The 21836-nt window shown below is 36.0% G+C and overlaps 1 protein-coding gene across 7 annotated transcripts in view; it reads left to right on the forward strand.

The window, feature by feature from the left end:
* Positions 1-21836, forward strand: part of NBEA (neurobeachin) — a 636767-nt gene that overhangs the window by 79729 nt on the left and 535202 nt on the right. For all 7 annotated transcript variants that reach the window (XM_047756277.1, XM_047756280.1, XM_047756278.1 and 4 more), the window contains exons 5-8: positions 5665-5786; positions 7606-7732; positions 14878-14997; positions 17393-17539. In XM_047756277.1, the coding sequence (XP_047612233.1) occupies positions 5665-5786; positions 7606-7732; positions 14878-14997; positions 17393-17539 (516 nt within the window). The remainder of the gene's footprint in view (positions 1-5664; positions 5787-7605; positions 7733-14877; positions 14998-17392; positions 17540-21836) is intronic.

The following is a 21836-nucleotide window of genomic DNA, read 5'->3' on the forward strand; positions in this document are numbered from 1 at the left end:
CTACTAACCCCAAACTCCCAGTCCATCCTACTCCCTCCCCTTCCTGCTTGGCAACCATAGTCTGCTCTCCGTGTCTATGAGTCTGTTTCTTTTCTGTAGATAGGTTCATCTGTGTCATATTTTAAATTCCGCATATAAGTGATATCATATGGTATTTGTCTTTCTCTTTCTGACTTACTTCACTTAGTATGAAATTCTCTAGTTGCATCCATGTTGCTGCATATTGCATTATTCTTTTCTGTGGCTGAGTGGTATTCCACTGTATATGTGTACCATATCCTCTTAATGCATTCATCTATCTGTGGACATTTAGATTGTTTCCATGTCTTGACCATTGTGAATAGTGCTGCAATGAACATAGGGGTGCATGTATCTTTTTTTTTAATTAAAAAAATTTTATTTTTTTGTCTTTTTAAGGCACACCTGTACCATATGGATGTTCCTAGGCTAGGGGTCGAATCAGAGCTGTAGCTGCTGGCCTATACCACAGCCACTGCAACGTGGGCTCCGAGCCACATCTGCTACTTATATTACAGTTCATGGCAATGCCAGATCCTTAACCCACTGAATAAGGCCAAGGATCAAACCCACACCCCCATGGATACTAGTCAGGTTTGTTACCGCTGAGCCACAATGGGAAATCCAGCATGTATCTTTTTGAATGAAAGTTTTGTCTAGACATACGCCCAGGAGTGGGATTGCTAGATCATATGATAGTTCTATATTTAGTTTTCTGAGGTACCTCCATACTGTTTTCCATAGTGGTTGTACCAATTGACATTCCCACCAAGAGTGTAGGAGGGTTCCCTTTTCTCTACATCCTCTCCAGTATTTGTTATTTGTAGACTTATTAATGATAGCCATTCTGACCAGAGTGAGGTGGTACTTCAGTAGAGCTTAATTTTCATTTCTCTGATTATTAGTGATGTTGAGCATTTTTTCATGTGCCTTTTGGCCATCTGTATGTCTTCTTTGGAGAAATGCCTATTTCAGTGCCTATGAGAATTGAAAAATGCTCGGGTTGTTAGTTTTTTGCTGTTGCGTTGTATGATTTGTTTGTACATTTTGGAGATTAAGCCCTTGTTGATTGCATCGTTTGCAACTATTTTCTTCCATTCCATAGGTTGTATCTTCATTTTTTTTTTTAATGGTTCCTTTGCTGTGCAAAAGCTTTAAGTTTGATTGGGTCCCACTGGTTTATTTTTGTTCTTATTTCTATTGCCTTGGGAGACTGACCTAAGAAAACATTTGTACAGTTGATGTCAGAGAATGTTTTGCCTGTGTTCTCTTCTAAGAGTTTGATGGTGTCTTATCTTACGTTTAAGTCTTTCAGCCATTTTGAGTTTATTTTGGTGTGTAGTGTGAGGGTAAGTTCCAGTTTCATTGATTTACATGCAGCTGTCCAGGTTTCCCAGCCCCACTTGCTAAAGAGACTGTCTTTTTCCTATTTTTATGTTCTTGCCTCCTTTGTTAGAGATTAATTGACCATAGGTGTCTGGGTTTATTTCTGGGTTCTCTGTTACAGTGTTTTTGATAATCTCTTTTTGGATGAACATGAACCAATAACAGTGCCTTCAGATGATTAAATTTATACCACCACTTAATTTCCTTCCAACTATACATGTAACCATATATACTAGGCCTTCTGATTGTATGTCATATTGTGGAGATGCCTTTCTTTGAACTATGCAGCTTCCATATGAGCAATTTCGTGACAGTTACTCATTCAGAGACTTTATTGAATTCTGCAGCCATTCATGTAAAGGTGAATGACAAACGTAAGATGGCATTTTATATGCTCTTTTACCTTAATGGATATACTCTTTAAATTTGCTTTTCATGATTATGATCTATTTCATGAACCTGCTTAATTTAAGAAACGGTACACTTTTTTTTTTTCTTTTTTGGCTACCTTGCTGCATGTGAAGTTCTTGGGTCAGCAGCAACCTAAGCTGCAGCTGTGGCAGCAGCAGCTCCTTAACCCACTGTGCCAGGCCAGGAATCGAACCTGTGTCCCAGTGCTTGCCAAGACGCCACTGATCCCGTTGTGCCATAGCGGGAACTCCAAGAAATAGTACACTTTTCTATTTACTGAAATCATGTTACTTGAAAGCACTCTGTCTGAATATCAGAATTTTTTGTGTGTCTGTGTAAAAATTACAGCAGATAGGAACATAAATTTTGGAGTCAATTAGTCCAGAGGACAGTGAAGGTTATAGATTTCAGAGTCTTACAGACTTGTTGAACCCAGTGAGGGACAAGTAATTGTGGATACCCAAATACTGTAGAGGGAAATATGGAGGAAATATGAAGGCAGCTTAAATCCAAAATCGCAAAGATAGGCCAAAGCACATGGCGTTATCACCATGGCATTAGAAGGAACTATAAAGGATTTAGAAAATGGGTAATGAAACCAAACACAAATAGTTTGAAAGTAAGTGGGCCTGGGTTCCACATCAGGCAGTATTCTACAAAGTTAGGCTTTGTGCATTAAGGGAGCATGTATGCATTAGTTTAAAAGAGTTGAAGAAAGCTAGTGATGCAGTTGACATGGTATGGAAGGCCTTGGTTGGTACATAAGGAGAATAAGAAGTTTAGGAATACCCTCTAGAAATGTGACATTGCAGGTCCCTAAAAAATTTATTCTATTATACATTAAATTTAAAACTGTACTTCAGGAGTTCCTGTCGTGGCACAGTAGAAACGAATCCGCCTAGGAACCATGAGGTTGTGGGTTTGATCCCTGGCCTCGCTCAGTGGGTTGAAGATCTGGCGTTGCCATGAGCTGTGGTGTAGGTTACAGACACAGCTCGGATCTGGCGTTGCTGTGGCTTTGGTGTAGGCCGGCAGCTGTAGCTCTGATTTGACCACTAGCCTGGGAACCTCCATGTGCTGCGGGTGCAACCCTAAAAAGACAGAAGACAATAAATAAATAAATAAATAAATAAATAAAACTGTACTTCAGTAAAAATAGTAAATTTAAATACATATATAATAAATAAACGTAAGAGAATGTCCTTCAGTAAGGGTAATTAGCTTATTGAAGAGATTGGCCGTAATAAATATCCTTATTTACCAATAGAATTATTAGACGTCCACAGTGAAATTGAGGAAAATGCAATTCTAGAGCCTCTCAGGTATTTCATACCAGTTGTAGCAAAACCAAAGACTATTTTTATTTCATTGTCACTCAGGCTACTTAGGTTTTTTTTCTTTTGTAAGATTTTTCTTTTTTTCTGTTTTATTTTGGTTCACTCGTGTTTGCAACTAATGTAATTTAGGACTCTCTCAGTCCTACTATGGGGATAGTAACAAATGGGGACCACATCTTTTTCTTGGTGAAAGAGTAGGTCTGGAAAACTTGAGAAACAGCTAGACTCAAATTCTTCTTTGTATCTCTTAGTTTAATGCCATGTATAAGTTCTAATTTAGAGCTCAGTGCACCAGATGATGAGACTGATGATACCGAAAGTACTAAGGCCATTGGCTGGAAGTAAGAGATTGCTCGGGTATGTGGAGTGAGGAGGGGAAAGAGGCTGCATTCCTTAGTTCTTATTCATGCTGTACTGATAGTGCTGTGATGAACTGCTGTTGCTGATACGGAAGTGTGCTTGAGTGTGCTGGTCATGGCAAGAGGTTGGAAATCATGAATCTAGTCCTGTGCCCATTGTGTCCCACAGGCATTGTGAACAAATTAAATATTTGTTAAGTAATTCTTATAATTCTGTAGAATCACTTTACTAGTCAATGTCCTCAGTAAATATTTCTCGTGTTCACTTTGGTACCCTGAAGCAGGTATAGTAAGTGAAGTCTGGTTTAGTGAAACTTACGCAGCTGGCAGTAAACTTGGCAAGAATTGCATTTTACTAACAAATAAACAAAAGCTAAAGATAAATGTTTCCCTTTTTAAAAGGTCAAGAAAAGCTATATTAACATTTAAACTGCCTAAACTAATTGCTTAAAGTTAAAATCTGAAAGGAAAATTTTTATTCATTTTTAGGTTTTGCGTCTCTTCATTAGAAATAGTATGTATTTTTGTGGTTTTGTGTGTGTGTTTCCATTCTGTTTCTGTTTTTACAGCAAGCACTTATAAATCTTTTCCACTTTGAGATTTTCCTTGACCACATAGTGGATGTTTTCAAGGCCTTAAGTCCCAATGCTGAGAGTATAAATTACATTTCTTACTCTTGAGGAACTCTTCATGTGTTGACACAAAAACAGCTTGTTATAATAAGCTACTGTAGATTTAGGTACTAAGTGCTATAGGAGAGCAAAGAGAAAATAGGGTACGTGTCTTAGGAATGCTTCACGGGAGAAGAACGTATTAGCCTGGTGTTGAGGAAAAATTGGAACCTTGCTGGAGGAAGTGTTTTAGACAGAAGTAGTATCATGTACAAAAAAAAGGCAGCTGTAAGAGATTGAGTGGAACAGCCAGTATGTCTAAGTATACTGTGGAATGGAGGGTAAGGGACTCGAAGAGAGTAAGATTGAGAGGGTGTGTTGGAGCCATAGTGTGTGGAGCTTTGTGTAACCTAAAGAAATTTAAACTTTATACTGAAGTTAAATTTAAACATAGACTAAGCATACGGAGGCTTTAATATGGAAGCTATATTTTATATTTGAGTAAGGTCATTATCAGCAATTTGAGGACATGTTTGGGGGAAGAGATCCATTATAAAATCATAGTGGGTACTTTTAGATATCTCATAGGAAGATAAATAAATCTGCCTAGATGTTTCTTGACTTCAGGTCATGTCATCTTCCACTTTCTCATTTTTGTTCCTAGAATGGCTAGACTTTTTTTTCCACTACTATTTATTATTAACTGAGTACTATATTATTCCTTTCCTACTTAAGAATAGATCTGAATCCTCTTTGTTAATAAATTTCAAAGGTTCAGTTTCTGAATGATAAATCTTATGCTTTCCCCTCCTTTGTTTTAGTAATAAGAACATTATTTCTTTTTTTTTTTTTGTCTTTTTTGTCTTTTGTTGTTGTTGTTGCTATTTCTTGGGCCGCTCCCTCGGCATATGGAGGTTCCCAGGCTAGGGGTTGAATCGGAGCTGTAGCCACCGGCCTACTCCAGAGCCACAGCAACGTGGGATCCGAGCCGCATCTGCAACCTACACCACAGCTCACGGCAACGCCAGATCGTTAACCCACTGAGCAAGGGAAGGGACCGAACCCGCAACCTCATGGTTCCTAGTCGGATTCGTTAACCACTGCGCCACGACGGGAACTCCAGAACATTATTTCTTAATACTTAATTTCTTCAATAATTCCATTTACATGTCTAGCATAGTTGCTTTTGGTTTTGAAAATTCCGCTTTCTTTAGTCAAGTGAAGCATTACTGAAAGCCTAACATAAAAAATAGAAAACAGTTAATTCTGAAGTATATTCGTAAGGGACTGTATATTGGTGAAATTGGAGGTGGATTTCTTGGACTGTTAGACTGAACTATTTGAAAATGTAATGCTTCTATAGACAACAAATAATATTAATAGAGTATTTTAATAAGATAATAGTTTCTATTTTATACTTGTCTGTGATTCTCTGATATTTATACCTTCATTGTTTTCAGTCTGTAAAAATGATACTTGAACTTAGTAGTGATCACATTTTCTTTAACTGATGCTTTTGTATCTTTTTTCATTGCCTTATAGGCAATTGCATTGCCTCCCATTGCAAAGTGGCCTTATCAGAATGGCTTCACCCTCAACACTTGGTTTCGTATGGATCCATTAAATAACATTAATGTTGATAAGGATAAACCTTATCTTTATTGGTAAGTAATATGTTTAATTTTAGTATTTTTGTCTTAAATAGTTCAACTTTGTAAGTATGTAATTAGTGTCATAGCGACATATTGTTAGACGTTAAAACTATAAAGGTACGGTGAAGTCAATTAATTTCATTCATTTTGCTGTTGATTCTGGGGGACCTGCCTCACTCTTTTTTTCTTGACTGTAGTTTAAGAGTGAAGGTTTACAGACGTCGTACATCCAGTCTGCATAGATCAGCTGTGGGGTTATTAGTGAAGGCGCTAATCCCTGATAAAGGAGAGGGAAAAAACCCAAACTCTACCAGATTTCATTCATTATATGGTTCTGTGAGCATAATAAAAATATGCTATAAAATTTTGATTTTGATAACCATTGAGAAATATTAGTCATATAAGATTAATCATTTTGTAGATAACTGACAAAATTGGGTGATCACCCCAACAATGGGTTGGCCTGTAAGGATGCAGAACTTGGTTATTGTAGTTTACAGATAACTCCAAGTAATAAGAACATCATACTTTCATTTACTGCCTTACTATGTACTAGGCATTGTAAGTGCTTACTTGTATTATCTCACTTAATACTGCAGTGCTTTGAAATAAGATTGCCTGAATTTAAGTCTTGCCTTTACCATTTACTGTTTATCCTGTGCTTTGGTGTCAGCTGTAACATGAGGATAGTAATAGTGCCTATCATGTAGGATTTAACGAGAGACAATATTTCAAGTGCTATTTGTACAGTCACTGACTCAAATGTGAGTGTAGCACAATGTGAGCTATTAATAGCTTATAAATTCTATTACACAAGATTATATATCAGTAGTAATGAGAGGGAGTTTTAACAGACGTCTGAACTTACCAATGTAAATGGGGTTGGACTTCAGAAAGGTCATTTTGGGAGATTATAGTTTTATTTCAACAACACTGTCATTTGTTGAAGCATTTACAGTGGTTTTTTGTTTTGTTTTGTTTTGTTTTTCAATATTGTGGTTGAATTCACAGCTGGAGAAGTGTTCCTGTAGAAGAAAAAACTACTTCTTAGTCACATCTCTTTTTCTTTTTTGACTGAAAATTTACTCCTTTGCTTGATTGCTTACCTTACTTATAAAACGTAGTTCTGACCTTTTTTTGTTTGTAAGTATATGTAAGTTATTTTCAAACATGTGGTAGAATTAGCAAGTTGGTTTTGAAAACATTATCTGTGTAAATGATTTCTGTATTTGTTAATTCCAGGTGGTCATTGAAGGTGTATGAAATCTACTTGGTAGGCTTTTGTTGACATTAATTTGTTTTGATGATATTTGTGATATTTTAAGTTGAAAATTTTAAAGGTTCCATAGTATTCTATTTTCCCAATATAAATTCTTTGTTTTAGTTGTTCTAAACCTTTCATATTTTAATCTTTATTTGGTACATGTAATACCCCTTCTCCTCTGTAGGGAAACTTTTTTTTTTTCTTTCTGTCTCTTTGCCTTTTTTTTTTCTAGGGTCTCTCCCGTGGCATATGGAGGTTCCCAGGCTAGGGGTCTAATCAGAGCTGTAGCCACTGGCCTACGCCAGAGCCACAGCAACACGGGATCTGAGCCGCGTCTGCAACCTACACCACAGCTCACGGCAATGCCGGATCCCCAACCCACTGAGCAAGGCCAGGGATCAAACCTGCAACCTCATGGTTCCTAGTCGGATTCGTTAACCACTGCGCCACAAGGGGAACTCCATGTTTTGTTTTTATAATTATGTTTTATATTTATATAATACTGCTCTTTAGATTTATTGTTCTTTGTAGCAGAGGATATTATACTATTCTCAGTTTTCTTTACAGTTTTCGTACTAGCAAAGGAGTTGGTTACTCTGCTCATTTTGTTGGCAATTGTCTGATAGTCACATCACTGAAGTCTAAAGGAAAAGGTTTTCAGCACTGTGTGAAATATGATTTTCAACCACGCAAGGTAGGTATAATTATTGAGAATGACACAGTTCACCATTCCCACTTTCTTAGAACTCACCTACTATGACTTCTGTAATGTTGTCTTTTATTTAGTTTTCTCATTACTCCCAGTGCTTTTCTCTTATCTTTGTCTACCTCTTTCTACTTTATGTCTGAATTGTGACATGAAAAGATCAGGCTCCTCACCTCTTTCAGTGTCTGTTTCTCTTACTCTCTCGTTATCTCTCTTGATGTGATCTATTCTGTGGCCTTTTTCAATGTGTGATTACTGAGTGCCAGACACTGTTGTAGATATAGGAGATATGACAGTGAACAAAACAGACAACGCTCTTGCTTTTGTGGAGATTATATTTTTTTAAAATTCAGATTCATGATAGCTTTCCACTCGTATTATCTCCAGAGTTTTATTCTTATATACTCATCTCCCTGAGATACAGCCATGTGGATGTCTTTTTTCCTCAACCTCAGAATGTGTAACACTGAATTTGCCTTCCCAGTCCCTTATCCACTCATGTTCTTTTTCTTTCTTTCTTTTCTTTTTTTTTTTTTTTTTCGCTGCCCCATGGCATATGGAGTTCCTGTGCCAGGCATCAGATCTGAGCTGCAGTTGCAACCTAAGCTACAGCAAACTGGATCCTTAACCCACTGTGCTGGGCTGGGGATTGAACCTGCATCCCAGTGTTCTGTAGATGCTACCACAGAGGAAACTCCCATTCATATTCTTAAATCCTCCTTTTGATTAAGAGACTACAGTCTTCATAGTAGTGGGGGCTTAAGTCAGCTTTGTTTTTCAGCCCTCCCCCCTTTATGTGTGTGTGTTTTGTCTTTATAGGGCCGCACCCGTGGCATATGGAGGTTCCCAGGCTAGGGGTCTAATTGGAGCTGTTGCTGTCGGCCTACACCCCAGCCACAGCAACATGGGATCTGAGTTGGGTCTGTGACCTACACCACAGCTCATGGCAATGCCGGATCCTTAACCCACTAAGTGAGGCCAGGGATCGAACCCACAACCTATGGTTCCTAGTCGGATTTGTTTCTGCCGCGCCACGATGGGAACTCCTTCACCCCCTTTTTGATCTTTATGTTACTCAGTTAAATTTCCAAGTTCTGTACTTGGTATCTCTGAGATACAGCTTTCACCTTTATAAAATTCTTTACCTACCTTTTAAAATCTTCATATTGTTCTTTATTAAATCTTTTTTTTTTTTTTGGTCTTTTCAGGGCAGTACCCATGGCATATGGAGGTTCCCAGGCTAGGGAGCGAATCAGAGCTGTAGTTGCCATCCTACGGCACAGCCACAGCAATCCCAGATCCGAGCCGTGTCTACAACCTACGCCAGAGCTCATGGCCAATGCCAGGTCCTTACCCTTACTGAGAGAGGCCAGGGAGGGAACCTGCATCCTCATGGATACTAGTCAGATTCATTTCCGCTGGGCCATGATGGCTATTTAATCCACAAATGTTTGATTTATATTCCTGATCAGTTATTTCACTGCTCAAACCAATCATGTTTCTTGCTAACTACAGAATAAATTAAAAATTTTAACCTAGCCCTTCATGATTTGGACTTTCAGCTTTTTACTTGAACCATTTATTTTGGCAAAAGTGAGATAATATACCTGCCTCACTGTTTTTTCTCTTCCATTTCAAATGTTCAGTTTCTGGTATGAAATGCATTTACTTGTCCCCATATTCACAGCGCTAGGTCTTTAAATCCCACACCATTGTTACATTGCATTTCATATAAGGTTTCCATGGCATGTTTCCCTGATGTATCTTGCTTTTACTCCCCAGAGAGTCTCTTATAGCATATTATTTCAGTATTTCTCATGGCAGTTATTTCTTTTTAACCTTTAGTATTCATTTATATGTGCATTATTTAGTAACTACTGAGACTAAGCTAATATGTTAGATTCATCTTTATATTCCTTCTTATTCCTGCCACAAAGTATTGAACTTGGTGGACTGTCTATAATATATGTTAGGTATATAAGTAAAATATGACTTTGACAACCAAAAAGCCCTTTTGTTTCCTAAAGGAGTAAATTACGTTTATCTGGGCAGATAATTTATATTGAGCAGTTTATTTCCCCATAGAAAGACATAAATGAGGTATCACTATTGATACAGTGAGGAAGAAGGCATGCCTTATTGTGGTCAGTCCTTCTTTGCAGGTAGATATCTCAAGAGCCTTTTCTGTGTGTATGTCAGGGAGTTCCTGCTGTGGTACAGCGGGTTAAGAATCTGGCTGTAGCAGCTAGGTCCCTGAGCGAGTTTGATGTGTTACTGTGGTTTACATGATCCAGCGTTGCTGCAGCTGTGGCATAGGTCACAGCTGTGGCTGGGATTCATTTCCGGGCCTGGGAACTTTCATATGCCACAGCTGCAGCCATGTAAAAAAAGAAAAAAAAAAAAAGAGGAAGGTCGTCATGGAAATAAAGACCAAGTGATGTACTGTTGCTGTGTGATACACATTTAAAATCTAATGCTTACTAGCCTTTGATGTGGTTGTAGCACAGGAGTTGATACTGCAAAATTAACTTGGAATTGTTGACAATTAGAGTAATATCTATAATTCTCTACATTAAGAGAGATTTTGTGCTTTTCAAGAAAGTGTTTTGTACAGATTTAATGGAAAACACAGTTAATTCAAATGTCAGCAATTGCCACTTTCTCAGATCTCCATTCTGATCCTTACATTTTTGTCTATATTATCTATAATTTATTTATAACATATTGTATATAATTATGTATAATATGTGAATGTGATATAGTATATATAGAATACATATAGAAATTTCTGTAGTATATATAGAAATTATTCATCATCTTTAAATTTTTCTGCACATCTATGAAAACAATATTAAAGTATTTTAACAGTTGTATTATTAATTCAAAGAATATTCCAAGGTAAACTTTTCATATGGAATTTATGTTACTGTGCTTGTAGGTCTGAGAAATTACATTACTCTAATTACAGTTCTGCTTGTTCTCCCCTTTTCCTTCCTAATCCTCCTCCTCCATCTCTCTCTCCTCCCTCCTTTACCTCCTCTTCCTTCTCTCTTTTTTTTTTTTTGCTCATTCTTTTCATCTCTCTTTTCTTTCCCCTTCTCCCTTATCCCCCTTTTCTTGTTTTTCTTTCCCCTTCCTCTAACCTTATTTGGTTTAGGTAACAAAACCAGTTTTCAGACTGGCGATTCAGACCTTATTTGGTTTAGGTAACAAAACCAGTTTTCAGACTGGCAATTCAGACCTCAGAGTAATTGGTTTGCGTGTGTGTATATGTATTGTGTATTTTGGATTTATGGGTAATTCACTCCTTAATAAGTCAAATGTTAAACCTCCAGATTTGTCAATACAGAGGGACTTTTTTTTAAAGGAAGATTCAGCTAGTCCTCCTGGTCCTGAATCTCATTTCCTGAGGTTGAAGTTTTCACTAAATTCTGCTTCTTCAGTAATGCCAGTTTCAAAAAGTGGGATGTTGCTCTGCAGGTTTAGACCCGTGAAATAATACCTTTGCTAAATGCAAAAATGTAAGGATCAGAATGGAGATCTGAATATCACTAGACTGTGGATATTCAGAGACCAAGTTGAAACATATTTTTAAGTATCTGCTCAAAAAGAAAAGAATAATGAGAAAACACAGAGAAACATGTACCTGGGGCATATGGAGGTTCCCATGCTAGGGGTCGAATTGGAGCTGTAGCTGCTGGCTTATGCCACAGCCACAGTAACATCAGATCCAAGATGTGTCTGTGACCTACACCACAGCTACGGCAGTGCTGGGTCCTTAACCCACTGATCAAGGCCAGGGATCGAACAGATGCTAGTCAGATTCGTTTCTGCTGAGCCAGGATGGGAACTCTGCGACCAGTTCTTTCATTCAACTGTGTATTCATTTATTCACTCATTTAATTATATATTGTATATATTAGTGTTATGACCAAAAGCAAAGTCTATTTCTTTATAACTCCAAAACTAATGATCTAGCTCTTGACTTGCTAGTTATGTAAACTATCTTAAGTTGATGGTACCACTACCCATTTAAATGAAAAATTGAAAACCACCTTACAATCCCCTTTTCTATATTAGCACTTCCAACCAGTCCTGTTAATTAGTTCCTGTCCCTTACTTTTTAAATTACCAGTGCCTTCTTAGTTTAGGCTCTTATACTTTTGCAGTAGTTTATATCTTCATTTACACTTGCCTAACTGTCCAACTTCCTCACTGCTTCCATTATGTTCCTAGACTATCATTTCACTTTCCTGGTCAGAATTCTTTAGTGATACCACATCATGCAAAAATTAAAGGCAACATTTCCCTAAGATCTGCTCTTTGTCTGTTTTTCCCATTACACCTGAACACAGACAACTTTTGTCAAACCACTATGCTCTATGTACCATATTAGGATTCCTCTTCCTGGAATGTTTCATTCCCCCTTGTCTACTCAACAGTTCTGTTCATCCTCTAACAGTTCTATTAATCCTTTGTTCTGAAGCTTTTTTATTTTTTTTACTCTTTTAGTGAACTCTGCTCTGTTAGCCTTCCTTCTTGATCTGTGTTTTTTTTCCCCCTACCCTCAACTAGTCATTACTTCTTTTGCTCCCATATCTCTAATTTAGATTTTATCCATCATTTTATGATTGTTTTCATGTTTGTTTCTCTAATGAGACCTCCTCGAGAGCGTATATATTATTTTTCTTAATATGCCTTCAGTCTTGGGGGTTACTTGCCATGAAGCATACCCTCAGTAAACTTTTTGAATGAATGACTTAGAGAAGTAAATAATTTTATTTTTGCAGAAGAAAAGCTCATAATTAAGAAATAGTAGATAAAAAATAAATAGAAATTCAGATCATGGTATCTTATTTATGGGTATGACATATGTATTAGAAACAATTCTTGATAATTTTCATACATTATTATTTTTAAATTGTCTTCATGAAATAGAAAACCCCTTACTACATATAGATACTTATTTATATCTATTCTATTTGGAGATTTAAAATTTATAAAAAAAATTTTTTTTTGGTCTTTTTTTGCTATTTCTTGGGCCACTCCCATGGCATATGGAGGTTCCCAGGCTAGGGGTCGAATTGGAGCTGTAGCCACCGGCCTACGCCAGAGCCACAGCAACGCTGGATCCAAGCCGCATCTGCAACCTACACCACAGCTCACGGCAACAATGGATCGTTAACCCACTGAGCAAGGGCAGGGACCGAACCTGCAACCTCATGGTTCCTAGTCAGATTCGTTAACCACTGCGCCACGGACGGGAACTCCTAAAATTTATAAAAATTTTAAAGATCATTTTCTCCTATGTTACTCAGATGGCATTCTGGTTGAAAATTTTCAAACTCAATGAGGGTTATACTTCTATAAGATTTTTCTTAAATTTTTTTGAAGCTCAGTTTTTATGGCTTTCTTCTTGATAATTTTATAATATTTAGAAATGTGAACCCTTAAGTGACCATATTTAAAGATTTTTCTTCTGATTTTAATCAGGGCTATCGTATATGTTGATTTCTGATCAGGTGAAAGCTTCAGTTTGTAATAAATTAAAGATGATCTAGAGCAAAACAACTTTTGATAGGATGTGTTTTAGGGGTTAAATTGTTTGACTTGACTTTTTTTTTTTTTGGTAAATGAGGAAGAATGTTATTTTGTGTTAATGTCTTCTGTGAGTTGCCTAGTGCACAATTTTTATTTTCAAAATCAAAATGAGTAAAATTGAATTTTGTTCAAAGTATTTCAGACACCTTGAAATAAATAATATTTAGTGACTGAGAATTACTCTTATGGCTTTATATGTTGCAAAATGTATATGAAATAATTGAATAGTGCTTTTAAGGAATCTGGAGAAAAAGTTTGTACTTTGTATTTTTATGTTTTGGGGGAAAACTAGTCTAATTCCCCCTCCCCCCAACTGACGAAGGCATAATTGTTCAAGTGTATGTAAGTCATTTGTATTTTTCTGCATTTTAGAAATAACATTTCTATATTGTATGTATTAGGGTTCTAACTCCAAAGAGACTAAGGGCTGGATCCACAAATTGTTAGAGAATTTAAACTATCCGATATCAAAATAGATTTTAAAATGCTATTTGTTGACACTTGTAACATAAAATTAGAGCTCAGTATAAACTTATTCCTTGAATCTTATTTAATATTCATACCTTAAGTTAAAATATATACTTATTCCTGGATTTAATAATTCTGAGTTGTGGAACTAAAGTCATCTAAATCTTATAAATGTTAGAATATTCCTTTGACAGATCTCACAGTTAACACTGTTCTTTTTTCCCCACAGTAATCATCATAATTCTGTTTTTGTTAACTTGTGTAATATATGGCTCTTCCACTGCCCCATAAATAGACCTATGGTCTTTCTGTCAAAACTGGGTATTTGCAGTTCCTTGAACAATGCAAATGTTATTAAATGAATGAGCACAAATATAATTGTATTTCTACAATTTTGGGATCTTGGTTTGGTGGCTGAAATATCAATCCAGGGTTCAAAGGGTTCTCACTCTGTCTCCATCACAAATTTCTTCTTTTTCTTTTTTGTGGTGCCTGCTGTGTTGTATTCAGAAGTTCCCAGGCCAGGGATCAAACCTGCACCACAGCAGTGACAATGCCAGATCCTTAACTCACTGAGCCATCAGGAAACTCTACAAGTTTCTTCTTTTTTTTTTTTTGTCTTTTTGCTATTTCTTGGGCCGCTCCCTTGGCATATGGAGGTTCCCAGGCTAGGGGTCCAGTCGGAGCTATAGCCACTGGCCTACGCCAGAGCCACAGCAACACGGGATCTGAGCCGTGTCTGCAACCTACACCACAGCTCACGGCAACGCCAGATCCTTAACCCACTGAGCAAGGGCAGGGACCGAACCCGCAACCTCATGGTTCCTAGTCGGATTCGTTAACCACTGCGCCACGACGGGAACTCCTACAAGTTTATTCTTTATGAGTCATTTCTTTTATCTGTAAAATGAGAAGCAGGAGAGGGAATTTGAAGAAATGATAGCAGATAATCATTAATATTTCTTAAAGCAATTTTTGGTAGTATGGTGTAAGTGTTATAATTGCATTTTAAATAATAATAATTAAACATTGCATATTGATATCCTAATTTCTTTTCATTGAAGTGGTACATGATCAGCATTGTCCACATTTACAATCGATGGAGGAACAGTGAAATTCGGTGTTACGTTAATGGACAGCTGGTATCCTATGGTGATATGGCTTGGCATGTTAACACAAATGATGTAAGTTTTTATTTATCTGTGCTTTAACATATGTGAATGTTTTATTACTATTTATAATAATGTGAATTGAATAATAAAATAGTTTGATAGAAACTGAATAGTTTTGCTTTGGAAGTTTTTTTTTTTTCCCAATCAGGTGAATTTTTAAGTCTTAGTATAAATTGCTAAAAGACATGATTAATGATACAAAAAAATTGCTTGACCAAATTATTAAGTATTAGGTCAAAAATATAAATGCAACTGTTCTATTCATTAACAATCTCAACATTGAAAGATATGTCTTACATCTTATTTCAGTGTGAAAGGAAGACCTCAAACAGAATGAATAAGTATAACATGTCTCTATTATCAGTTAAGTAAAAGGTGATAAATACTATGGAGAAAAATTAAGTGGGAACAAATATAGAAAGTGTAGGGAAGGGAGAAACCAGATGGTCCAGAGATGGTCTTAATGAGAAGAATGGAGGGAAAAAAAAAACATGTGGATATTTGGAGGAAATAGGCCATTGATTGGGAGCAGTGACTGCAAAGTCTTTGAGGCAGGATGCAGTATTGAGAATATTCTGAAGGGAAACAACGACAGTAGCAGGAAAGTTAAAAATAAATCATAACTTATTTTGATGATAGCAAATTGATAACATTAGTTTCGACCAGCATATTAGCAGTGGAGGAGGTTACACAGTTGGATTCCAGACAGAGGAAATCTGGAGTTAAAACTTCAAGAACTCATATTTCTCTACGTTAGGCCTTTCCTTGTCTCCATCCTGGCCTGTAAAAACCCGAAGTAAAAAATGTGTTCTAATGCCAAAAGCTCAACAATTTACAACCCTTCCAGCATGCATGGTTTTACTAAAAACTTGTATCTTTTAAGCAAAATTCACTTCCCAAGATTGTTTTCATTTCTCTAAATTTTAGGCTCCTTAAGTGCAGGCATCGTGTCTTGTTCTGTCTTGTATTCGCCTAAATAGCACTGTGTACAAAGTCCTATCATTTGTTTCCTAGGTCAGGGGTTGGCAAACAGCCCCTGGGCCAAATCTGACCCTTGATCTCTTTTTGTATGACCTAAGAACTAAGAATCTTGGTTTTTACTATATTTTTTTAAGCTTTTTTTTTAAATGATTCAAACAAAACAAACAAAAATCAAAGAAGAATCTATGACAGAAACCAGGTGTGGATTGCAAAGCTTGAAATATTTACTATTTACTCTCTGTTCTTTGTTGGGCGTAGTTTGCTTGTTCTGTTCTAGAAACTAATAGTTGGGTCATAGTCAATAAATATTTATGAGAATGATTTTTTTCAGAATTAGAATAGTCACATGACATTCTGCTTCATATTTATCCCCCAAAGCGACAGTCTTTTTATTATAGAGTAATTTTGTTGACTGTTATTTACTTTATGGTTGTATTAAAGAAAAGAGAAGGGGATTTTTAAATAATTTGTAATAGTATTACAAGAAATGAAGAGTCCTGGGCAATAACATATGTAGGCATACTTTATGCAGTCAGTTCTTAGTTTCTATAATTTTAATTAAAGATTAGGTATTTTATGCGGAGTTTCTTTCTACCTCATTCACATTTTTTTTTTTTTTTTGGTTATTTTATTGAGCCACCAAAAAGATCCTGTACATACATAATGTCTTGTTTATCATGATTCAGGTATGGGATAACCTGTGAGGGTGGGGAAGGATGCTGAGCAGTGACTGCTTTCATTGTCTGGATAGGTGGGGCCGAGTATTGGAGAGATTTACGAAGGAGGGGTGGGAAAGGTCTTGTGAAGTGTGGCTTATTAGGTGCTGAACTCCCCAGATGGAGAGCTCTGTACCATCTGCTTTAGTCAGCAAATTTTGGTGATATTGTTTTTTTGATTCTGTATAACACCTACTCCTCTAAGAGAGGGAAGTGATTTTCTTTGTGTCCTTAACTTAATGTAGGGAAGTAGAGGTATGCATCCATAGTGGATAAATGAGGTAGAATTTTAAAATTTCAGCCCTTTGAGTTTATGGTTAAATTTGAAATAGTTGTTCTCTTTTATTCCCATAATTCTTTATATGTGGACAATTACAAATCATTATAGTTTTAAAATTAGCTTTATTTTTGTAAATAGTCGTAAGCCCTTTCGCTTTTAACTGTAGAGGAAAGTTGGTCAAATGATTATTGAGTGTATGGTTGTTATTTATTTGCTTGCCCATAAATATGAAACATTGGACTGATTAACTTCTCCTAAAAAAATCTTTAGTTGGCTTTTATTATTTAAATTCTTCACAGAGTCTTAATTATTGCTTTCTTCTGTCATTATTGTTGTTTGATAGTATTCCTGACAATGAAGGCATGTATCCTTAAATATTTTGTCATTACAAAATAAAATCTTTGTTTTTTTTATGACTTTTTAAAAACAGAGCTATGACAAGTGCTTTCTCGGATCTTCAGAAACTGCTGATGCAAATAGAGTATTTTGTGGTCAACTTGGTGCCGTGTATGTGTTCAGTGAAGCCCTCAACCCTGCACAGATATTTGCAATTCATCAATTAGGACCTGGATATAAGGTAGTAAAACCATCTTATTATAAATTTTATGGAAAGTTTTAGGTGTGAAATGTGATACAGTATCTTCTATAGTGATGGTCTTTTGTCAAAGTGGTTTAAAAGTAATCTTTATATTTTGGAACTATGTTGTTATTACATGTTTCATTTTGTTTCAGAGGCACTTTTTCTCTTTTTAAACTATTTTCCCTTCATTAGCTTTTTTAAAATTCTTTAGTTTTCTGATGTTGAAGCTTTGTTTTTTTGATGTAATTCTGAACTAATAAATTTTATAAAACCATATTGTTTAATGTGGTATTTGAAATCTCAAATTTTGAAATATATATCTTATATTGAGAACAAATGAAATGTTAGAGATAACTTGAAAAGCATATTTAATGATTTAGAAGGAAAATGATATGAAATATGACATGTAGCTGAAGTTATTCAGTTTTAGCTTCTACTTTTTTTTGCCCTTTGCAGTAGGCAAAGAAGTACAGTAGTGTGTATCCTAATTTTTTTCAAAACTATTTAATTATTATATTATTCCTGTTTTTTACTTTAAAAACAAAGATTTATTTAAGTAAGGTATTACATTCACATATATGATTAGTTTTTAATTGGCATTTTATCTGGCTAGGGAAATATATGGGCTTTGTTTAATCACATTAAAAAATTGCTTTTATTGAATTAATAGGTGGGAATTATCAACCACGGTGTTAAAAACAATCAAATGGAAATTTTGGAACTAAAACTATATATCTAAAGTAAAATGAAATTGTGTTTTTTTATTAGCAGAATTGGCGTTGAAAAAGAAATGAACTTGCATGTAGGTTGATAGAAACATTAGAAGAGAAATAGTAAAGATTGGGGGAAAAGCACAGAACTGAAGAATTGTAAATCTTGAAATCTGATATGCAAAGTGATGAAATAAAAATTCACATTTGAAGGCAAGGCATGAAAATTTAAACATAAGATTCTTCTCTGCCCTCTGACCTCTTCCCTCTCCTCTGGTGTACATTGCGCATCTGCATTATGCATTAACCAGACATCTCTAATGGCAGAAATACCTGCTCAACCGTAAAGATCAATTTTTTTTCTCCTTCTATTGCCAGCGATGTTACTCCTTAGAATTCTTCAGTTAGCCACTGCAGTCCCTGACCAGTAACACACTCTGAAAAGAATTCAGGGTGAATATCAGGATGAGGTGCTCTGTGCTCAGGGGAAACAGTCAAAACCACCTTCAGATACTTATTTGCAGGAGAAATTTTTTGTGAACCTGGACTCTTGCATCTTTCCGTGATTAGAAAGGCGTAATCCCATTAACCTAGATGCGTGTTCCTCATGACTAGCATCAGCCTTCTGCTGAGTTGTGTGCTTGGTTTCGTGTGCCCGCTTCACCAAAGTCATATTATGTGATGACCTCCCCAGTCACCTTTTGGGAACACTTCTCAGAGCTCCCTGAGAGACTGTGTCCTGGGTCATAATCCTCACTTTAGCTTGAATAAAATTTTCTGCTTTTTTCTTGTGTTGACTGTATTGATTAGGGTTTTGTTGACAAAAGTATAAGAAAAGGGTCCAGAAAAAATATTTGAGAAAATAATGGTAGAAACTTTCCCAAATTTGGTGGAAAACTTAAATTTTATAGACTGAACAAATTCAGCAAACTCCAAATAAAATAAATTCGAGGAGTACCACAGTTGACACATTATAATAAAACTGCAGAAAACCAAAGGAATGAGAAAATCTTGAAAGCCAGCAAAGAAAAACTAGATATCAATAAGGGAAGGAATGATTTGAGTAACTGCACACTTCTCATTAGAAATCAGGAGCCATAGAGCTGGAATAAAACCTGTCAACCCAGAATTTTTCATCCAGTAAAAATGTCCTTTGTCTTATAAATGAAAATTAAGGGAGTTTGTTGCTACCAGATGTATACTACCAACTGAAGAAGTAAATTTGGCTTATTAGGAACAAATGAAGAACATTAAAAATGATAGCTATATGGGTAAAGATAAAAATCCTTTTTCTTATTTTCTTTAAATACAACTGGCTAAACAAAAAATATTACACTGTCTTTTTTTGGTTTATAATGTATGTAAATGTCATATATATGGCATCTCTAACAGTAGGTTCTGAGGAGGGTATATAAATGGAGTGGTACAGTTGCAAAGTTTCCATATTTTTTAAAGTGTTTGGGATATAGTAGTATTGACTAAAACTCAGTAGCCAAAACAAGATTAACAAATTCTAAGTCATTTTTCTTTTTCTGAAATGGATTCAGTTTCCCTACGGCACATTGTATAGAACTCTTTTTCAAGTCAAAGGTAACATATATTCAGCACATACTTAATAGAAAGAGAAAGGAAAAACAAAATGAATTAATGCAATCCAATGGAGTGAGACAGTATGAATAAAAATCATTCATTCATTCATTCTTAGTAAATATTTATTATTAGATATTATTTATTGGCACAATTATTCTAGGTGTTCAGGGACTAGAGATATGATTGTGAAAAAAAACAGGCAAAAATCCCTGCCTTGAGAGAGAAAGATGAATACTGTATGTTTTTTCACTTAATATGTGTAATCAAAAAAAAACAAAACAAATGAACAAATATACCAAAACAAAAACATTTAAAGGTACAGAGAACCAGTTAGTGGTTGCTGGGCAGAGGATGAAGGATGGATGAAATAGGTCAAGGGGATTAAAAGGTACGCACTACTAGTTATAAAACAAGTAAGTTACATGGATGTAATGTACAGCACAAGGAACATTGTCATTGATATATAATAACTTTGTGTGGTGTATAATCTATAAAAAATACGAATCACTCATTCTGTTGTATGTCTGAAACTAATATCTTATAAGTCAACTATAATTTTAAAAAATCCTCTCTTTACTGGAGGTTAAGAAGGGTATACATTATCATGGGAGGAGAGAGACAACAAAAAATAAAAAACAAAAATATATAATGTACTAGGTGGTGATAAGTTCAATGGGCAAAATAAAGCAGGTAGAAAGCAGGGAAAGTGGTGGCCTGCAGTTTTAAATAGAGCGATTGGAGGTTTTACTGAAGACCTCAAGGAGATAAAATTGATGCCAGCTACGTGGATATCTGGGGAAGAGCTTTCAGGGCAAATGGGAGAGCATGTGTTAAAGCCTTTTAGGATCTTGGTGGATTGATGAACACTGTTACTGTGATTCCCTGTGACTAGGAGAGAGGGAGTGAGAGAGGGAGTGGTATGAGACGAATTCAGAGATGAACTTGAGACCTGCAGGTATTTTAACTCTTGAGAGAAAGAGCCTTTGGAGAGTATTGAGGGGCTTGGTCTGATATCAGTATTAAAAGGATCAGTGGAGATAAGGAGACTGGTTAGAAGGCTATTGTGACTATTTAGGTGAAGGGTGATGGGAGTTTATAGACAAGGCTGATAGCAGTGGAAAGCGATGGGGCTTGGTTGGATTTTGATAAAGTATACATAGAATAAAATTCTAATACGAGAACAGCTTTTGATATATTTTAGAAGTAGAGTGAGTAGGATTTTCTATCAATATGAGTCAAGCAGGAGAAGATTCAAAGGGAACGATGCCTAAACAACTGAAGTGATGGATTTTGTATTTACTGAGATGGTAAAGACCTGAAAGGACTAAGTTTGGGGGAAGACGATCAAGAGTTGGATTTTTGACACTTTAAATTTGAAATGCCTGTTTAGCATCTGAATGGAGAAATAAAGTAAGTCTGTAGTTTAAGGGCGAAGTCAGGGTTGGAGATAGAAATTTAATGTTGACAGGGTATAAATAGGATTTTAAAGCCCCGCGGCTGGATTTAGGTACCAGTGAAGTGAATTGAGAGACAAAAGATAACAGAGTAATGAGTCCTTGAGAAAGCCAGTGTTTGGAGGTTGCAGAGATGAGGAGGACGCATCAAAGGAAAATTAGGAGATCAAGCGAGTAAGGGAAACAGCAGGGTAGTATGGTGTCCCGGAAGTATTTAAAGGAAGAAAAAATGATGTACTGTCAAATGCTGCTGACGGGTTGAATAAGTTGAGAACTGAGAAATGGCTATTGCATTTAGCAGTGTGGAGGTCATGAGTGCTCTTGCTTATTACACCTTAGACACTTCATTTAATGAAGACAGTAGTGTCCTTTCCAAATTCAAAGAGAAACATTAAATATATGACACCGCATAGTTGTTTGGTTTTTCTTGTTTCATTCTGTAGTACATTTTATACCAAGACACTACCTTTTTGTGTGTGAAATTCTTCCATCCATTTCATTTCCTCGTTTCCATCATTTTTTCCTTTTTTTTTTTTTTTT

The sequence above is a fragment of the Phacochoerus africanus genome, chromosome 13, assembly GCF_016906955.1.
Source record: "Phacochoerus africanus isolate WHEZ1 chromosome 13, ROS_Pafr_v1, whole genome shotgun sequence".
Taxonomy (NCBI): Eukaryota; Metazoa; Chordata; class Mammalia; order Artiodactyla; family Suidae; genus Phacochoerus; species Phacochoerus africanus.